Source organism: Anarrhichthys ocellatus, unplaced genomic scaffold (genome assembly GCF_004355925.1).
Source record: "Anarrhichthys ocellatus isolate YVR2014 unplaced genomic scaffold, GSC_Weel_1.0 scaffold4, whole genome shotgun sequence".
Taxonomy (NCBI): Eukaryota; Metazoa; Chordata; class Actinopteri; order Perciformes; family Anarhichadidae; genus Anarrhichthys; species Anarrhichthys ocellatus.
In genome coordinates this window covers 93,223-100,242 of record NW_022280034.1, presented here as the reverse complement: position 1 = coordinate 100,242, position 7,020 = coordinate 93,223, and the positions used below count along the sequence as shown (strand labels likewise).

At 42.6% G+C, this 7,020-nt stretch overlaps 1 protein-coding gene across 1 annotated transcript in view; it reads right to left on the bottom strand.

Annotated features, from left to right (window-relative positions):
• Positions 1-1,167: 1,167 nt before the first annotated feature.
• Positions 1,168-7,020, bottom strand: part of LOC116381070 (serine-rich coiled-coil domain-containing protein 2-like) — a 28,039-nt gene continuing 22,186 nt past the window's right edge. Inside the window, exons 13-14 of the mRNA XM_031842897.1 lie at positions 5,269-5,516; positions 1,168-3,211 (exon numbers count right to left, since the gene is read on the bottom strand). Coding sequence (XP_031698757.1) covers positions 2,816-3,211; positions 5,269-5,516 — 644 coding nt within the window. The 3' untranslated portion in view covers positions 1,168-2,815. The remainder of the gene's footprint in view (positions 3,212-5,268; positions 5,517-7,020) is intronic.

Here is a 7,020-nt window from a genome sequence, read left to right as displayed (position 1 = left end):
GAGAACGTTATTCCCCCTGAAGGAAATTAGTGACGAACGAACGCTGACAAGTCCAGATGACTGACAGGAAAATTTAATTAAATCTCCAAACGTGGTTTAATTAATCCAGAAAACATGTTCTGTTCATCCTCATGCAGCTGAACCGATTGTCGTGGACAGAGTGCTCTTATTTTGAAAAGCAGGCATAGTGAGTAGAGATCTTTTACGATTGGTTGAATCAACAGAGTCCAGGTTGAAGAGACAACGAGGCCAACGTGAAGAAAAATGATTTTCCTTTAAAAAATTAAAATCTTGTTTGGAAGCTGAGCAGCAAACTACCATTTATTTTCCTCTTTTGAGTCTTTTCACTTCTAATTTCAATTCATCTTTTAAAAGGCAGAACATGGGGTGTGTGTGTGTGTGTGTGTGTTTACTGGTGATTTTGGTGATGAATTAGAAGTGAAGCAGCTGACGCTCGGTTGTGAATATCGACCCGCTGGAAGCTAAAAAACACGTGAAGAAGAAGAAAAAGGAGAAGAACGGCTCAACTTTAAGATATTTAGGAGAAACGGCTCCTTGTGGGGAAATTAAACCTTTTACAGCTGAAAACGTTTGTGAATAAAAGAGCGATGCAGGATGAATAAATACTACTCTCACCTGTCAATCATCCATTTAGCAGCCAGAAATTAATGCAAATTATTTCATTAATTCATCAATAAATCATTTAAGTTTATAAATTGTTTAAATAAAAGCTCAGGTTAAAATTTAACATTTGTTTTTTGGTTGGATCAACATTTAAAAACCCTAAAACATGAGTTCAACAGTTTCAGTTTGGATTCAAACAAGAGACCTAAAGGATCAATTCATCGTTAAAATTGTTCACATTTAATCAATAATATTCCGTTTGTTTTGTGTGATTTCTGACGGATAAAAGACCAAAAACAGGAATTATTTCTAGAATTGTCTGAAGAACCGAGAACCATCTTCAGCTGCATGTGAAACTCAACGTGTTTCTCTGTTGCATATACAGTACTTTGTCTTGCTCGAGGGCACGTCTGTTTAGTTGAAACCTACAGTGTGATGTTGCATATTATTTATTGCATATTGTGTCAGAGACTGACAGACGGTCGCTGACATGAATGAGAGGAGGAGAGTTAAACTCTTCCTCTGAGGGTCGATTCTGAAATACTGTTTTTGTTAAAGGTCTCCGTCTGCTTCAAACTAACACGTTTGTACGACGTGTTCCTGAACGCATCGCTCAGACCGGAGGTGAGGATGATCTTTAAAATAAGTAAAACATTCTGCATTTCCGCAACAAAATGTACTCAAAGTAACAACGGTAAAAGTACTCGTTAAGCTAGTGCTGCTGGATCATGTTTTATTAATATGAAAGCATGTAAATGCATCAATAATCATATATTAAGTTCACTCTATGTGGTAGTTGGCCGAGGTGGAGTTAAGATTTTGAGTATATCAGATAAATGAGTGACATAAAAAACAGTTTTTCCCTCTTAAATAGAAATACGTAAAGGTACTATGAGCTACTTTCACTGTGTTGCTTCTGGCGGCCCCTGTGGACTAGCGTGGTACTGCAGCAGACATCTGGCTCTCCTGTGAGAAGGAACAGTCACTTTAAGTCCACTTGTTCTTCAGAACCATACTAAGACCTTTGACCTTTTCTGTGAGCGTTCATCATCTCTCTAACAGTTATTTAAAAGGCTTTAGAAGCGTTTTATAAGGAAGAGGACGGACACATAGATCGACTCATGCAGGAGCAAAGACCAGAGGAGTTCACAGTGAACAGATCCGTCAGGGATTTAAAAAAGGAATCATAGAAGTAAACAAGAAATCAAACCCGATGTGAGGCACAAAATGAACACATGAAGGCGACAACGAGACGATTCATGAAGAACGTTTCTGACTTTAGAGATGTTTTGTAGAGCAGCAGGTCTGAGATGTTTGAGAGTAAAGTCCTTGTGTCCTTGGTGGAGGAGAAGGGAAGGAGGAAGAGTGGAGGAGCAGCGATGTTCCACGAGTCTCACACAGTCGACTTAAGGTCAGACAGGAAGTCAGTCAGACAGGAAGTCAGTCAGGCAGGTAAATAAATACCAAAGAGCATCGTTTAAAAAGGTTTGGCTGTATTTTACTGGTCCTGTAATTTCCTGTAATCTCGTGGAAACTTAACGGATATATTTTGTACTAATTGGAGATAAAACAACATTTTGAGTTATTTTATTTCACAGATAGTTGACAGAACTTCTCTAAAGGTAATATATTCATTACTGCAGTGAGGAACTGGAGGTAATTATTTTAAAGTAGCGCTGGAGTCCTACAGAGGTTTCATGGAGGAAATAAAAAACATGAATAATTTGTGCTCTTGATTTAATATCTTATTACGTGTTTCTTGTAGGAAGAAGGAAACTAATCTACGGAGCTGAGTTTTTATGAAGTGGATTAAATCTGCAGCTTCATCACAGTAATGACCTCAAAGACAAATGTGTTTAAGAGACAAAACCTGGAGAACAGAAAACAGAAAGACCTGATTCATTACTGTTTGTTCCTCCATGACACCTCCGTAGGACGCCGTCTCCATCAATAACATCACGGAGGAATTTACAGTTTTGTAGGAAATCATTGTGGGACCTGTAAAATAAAGAGTGTAAACCTTTATTCTCAGTTGCTGTGCTCAACATATTAACAATAAATAACTTAAGTGTATGCATTTCAACCTCAGAATCAGAATTTAGGGAGACAGGAAGTCGATCGTCACTGGATTCCTGCGGCTGACTGGATGTCGTCGCTGTGCGTTAGGAAGGCGGATCGACGGGCCGACGGCTCAGTGGCTCTTTGGTTTGGGGAGGCGGGACAAGCCGGAGGTGAAGGCCGCCATTTTAAGTTTGACCTCGTTGCTCTCCGGGTCACGAGGCAGCGGCCCGGACGCCGGTCTGGAGATCTGAGACGTGAAGAAGTGGAGTTTGGAGGGCTGGGGGTGCTGCAGGGATCTGTTGGAGGCTCTCCTCCTCTCCTTCCTCTCTCCTTCTTCCTCTTTCCTTGGTCCCTTTCCTCCCTCGGTCATGTGGTCTGCGGGGATCTGGGGTCGGGAGGGGGCGGAGCAGGGGTCAGCAGGAGGCGGAGCTTGTAGCGTCACTGGTTCCTGGTCGTCCTGGCTGGAGGGGTGAAATATCTGTGACTGGAAACAAGAGAGAAAAGAAGGAGGAACGTTACCCAGATATCAGCTGACACACAGACAATAATCGGAGTTTATTAGATCAGATCAGGATGATTCAAACATCAATATGTTCATAAGATACGAGGTTTGGACATCAGACATGCAGTTCAGGCTGCTCTCATCCAGCATTCATAGCAATACCTACGTCACCTACGTCACACTTCGTAGATATCCCATGAAATGTTTTCACACGTGATCTCCGTAAGTCTGCATTGAGGACGTGTAAAGACCTCTGACACACATCGAGGGTCCGGGGAGGAGAACAAAACCAGATCCTTCATCCAGGAGACCGATGTTTGTTCCTCGTGTGAAACCAGATTTCACCGTTGATGTCACGTGACTCCTGTACTTCAGTAACAGCACTTCTGTAGTTATTTTAATCCAAACCAGCATCTTTTCCTGAATGTCCTAATAGTTTAAACACAAAGCAGTTCATGAGTTCTGACACAAACGATATCTCTCCGATTCTCACGTTGATGGTTTCTGAGCTGCAGAAAGTTACCGACACACAAATCCTGATAACTGAGCTGCAGCGCTTGATTATAATAAAGAGAGACGGACGAACAGCGAGCTCAACCAAACCTCTGTCATCACTAGCTGGTGGTGAGAGGAAGGTTTCAGAGAGAATAAGAGGAAAAATGAGTTATTCTTTCAGATGGGGTGTGCGTGTGTGCGTGTGTGTGTGTGTTCTCTGAATCAGAAAAAAGACAGGTGAAAGAAAGTGTTGAGAAGCTGCTGGAAGAACAGAAACAGTCCTCATAATTAAAAAGTTCAGTATACTGAGATGATGATATGGTGATATCTCATTTAAACATGAGTAGATCTGAACATCTGTGATGAAAAACTAACATATCTGAAAATGTGCATGAGATCTGTGATAGTTTCACTTTCATCTTCTTAAATGTGTCAGTTACACAGGAAAGTCAGATGGTTCAAGAAACGAGAGCAAATATTATATCATGAATCTTTAACATCAAACTCGCCCCGACGCCAAAACTCCCTCCAACAGCTCGTTAAAGAAGTCAGGACCGGACAAAGTCCTGACTTTCTAAAAGCGTCCTCACTCTTCATGGACTTCAATTTCCAAGAAAAATGTAATTCAAAATGTGTGAATTTTGTAAAATGTCCTCACTTTATAAAAACGTCCTTAATTAACACAATCTTTTGTCTCTTCCCCAGAATGTCCCCCCTCATCAAAGCCCCCCCCCCCCCTCTGTTGGCGTCCACACGTCCTCACAGAGATAGAGGACCACCACAGTGTGACTGACAGCAGCGTTAAGCCTCTTGTTGCTTCCACACTGTAATCCTGCAGCCGGCTCTCATCTACACTCTGATAATCCCATTTAGCAGCAGAATCAGAGGAACAGTGAAATCCATCATGTGCTACAATCTCAGCGTATTGATCCCGGCAAACTTGTGTGAAGTCATAACTAATCTGCTGTTCCCACTCAGGTTCTTTATCGGTCTCGCTGCTGCACCACCTCCAGAAATCCACTCGTTTTACAGTCTTTCTCCGTTATTCACTCCTGAATATTACAACGTGATGATACTTTCATGATACCCGAGGAGAACCAGCTACACTGACGGATCTCAGAGGCCAAACTCCCATAATTAGAGTTTATTATTGATTATATGAAACTTTTCTTTACTGCACAAGAACTCCTGGAGGAGGTAAACTGACCCAGTTACACGTGTAGGGAAACAAATAGAAACATAAATAAAATAAAACATCAGCATCTAGAAAGCTGGTATTTCTGAGGCTCAAATCAACGATCAAAATATCTGCTGATTGATTTTCCGGCTCTATTTCTGACATATTTAAGAGCGTTTAGGACTCGCTGATGTTCGACAGACCACACAATCAATCCACTGATCATAATAACTGAAAGATTCATCAAAACAACCTTCATCCTGTAAACGGTCTGGTGATATGTTGAAACATTCACTGCTGGTTTGAGTCTCAACGTGACTCAGAAGATGAGAAAGCATCCAGCAGGAGGCGACTCTGAGTTCAACTTCTGTGACGTGAAAACATCCCGAGAACAAACGGCTTATTCTGTGGTGAACAGCGACATCTGGAGGCGGCCGGCAGTACTGCAGACAGAGTGTCTGAGTCCAACATTCATAGATGATGCAGCAGTGAGAGGAAGAGGAGGGCAGAGGGAGGAAGAGGAAGAGGAAGAAGGAGATGGAGGAAGAGGAGATGGAGGAAGAAGAGGAAGAGGAGGAGGAGGAGGCGGAGGAAGATATAAAAAGGTGGTACCGTACCGCGCTGTGTCACTGAAGTAAAGCACTAAGTTTTCCACTCCTGGACGAGAGCAGAGAGGAAGAGGAGGAGACAAGGAGACACAGAGGAAGGTTAGAGGAGACGACAAACATCAACATGTCTTCTGTCCTCAGCGTGAGACGGACAGAGTGGACGTGATGAGGAGGAAAGAAAAAGGAAGCAAGGCAGGAAGCATGCACACGGACGAGGAGAAGTGAACACATGTTCCTGACTAGATTAAGGACACACGTAGAGGAAGGAGGAGTGAAGGGAGCAGAATAAACTATTTATTATTAGAAAGTTATTCAGTTATTCAGTGTTAGAAAGTTATTCAGTGTGGCTTTGTGGCACACTGCCTGTGCCACAAAGCCACACTGACTGTAATCCTGCGGGCTTAATAATAATAATAATCTTCATCGAAAAGTTTGGCGCGCTTCTCCTCACACAGCGTTGCCAACAGCGGCACAAAAAATACCTTAAAACGTGCGGCCCGATCGGGAATAGTGTGCCATCTATTTTTCGGAGGGATTCGCCCAGCGGTTTTCCAGAAAATCCCAAAAAACGGAGCAAAATCGCCCCATTGACTTGAATGGGGTTTCGGCGCAAAGAGAGCAAAAAAAACACTAAAGTTTGGGCCCATATTGACTAGCCGTACTTTAACGTAGAAACATGATTCAAAGTTTAAAACGCAGACAAAACGCTGCACTTTATTGAGCCAAAGGGACATTTTGATAGCTAGCACAGTTTTCATGAAGTCACAGATTAAGTTTCAGGAACATTTTGGGTCTGTTTCAGATTTTATAATGGGTGTGTATTGCACGGCTCGTTAAGAGCTAGAGTGAGAGCATAACTGTCAGAGTGGAGCGGAGCAGGAAAATATTCTGTGATTTTTCCAAACAAATTGCTCCAGCTCCCACAATTTTTACTCTTGAAACACCATTTTGACCCAAAAGTTTGGAAATGTTGTGCTGGTCGCAGTAAAGTGTCTGTGGAATCCAACAGACTTACACATTTGGCTCAAAGAGCCGCAGAGCGACATGAACTCCAACCAACTGCTCCATTAGACGCCATGTTAAATCTCACCACTCATTTCTCAAAGACAGCAGACGGTACCAGTTGTGTCTATTGCTCTGGAGCTCACATTATTAACACCACAAACATAAAAAACACATCAGCACGTTTGGCAGAGTCTTATCTTTCTCACGGTATCCATATTTTGGCACTCAGACTTTTTGTTAAAAGGAGGAAGGGGTTTTGTTCAAAATCACTGTTTACTGTAAAGTTTCGTAATCAGTCTGCCTCTAACACCAGGTGCGTCCTCACCATGGCAACCAGTTACACACACGCACGCAGGCTCTCTCTCTCTCTCTCTCTCTCTCTCTCTCTCTCTCTCTCTCTCTCTCTCTCTCTCTCTCTCTCTCTCTCTCTCTCTCTCTCTCTCTCTCTCTCTCTCTCTCTCTCTCTCTCTCTCTCTCTCTCTCTCTCTCTCTCTCTCTCTGTCTCTCTCTGTCTCTCTCTCTCTCTCTCTCTCTCTCTCTCTCTGTCT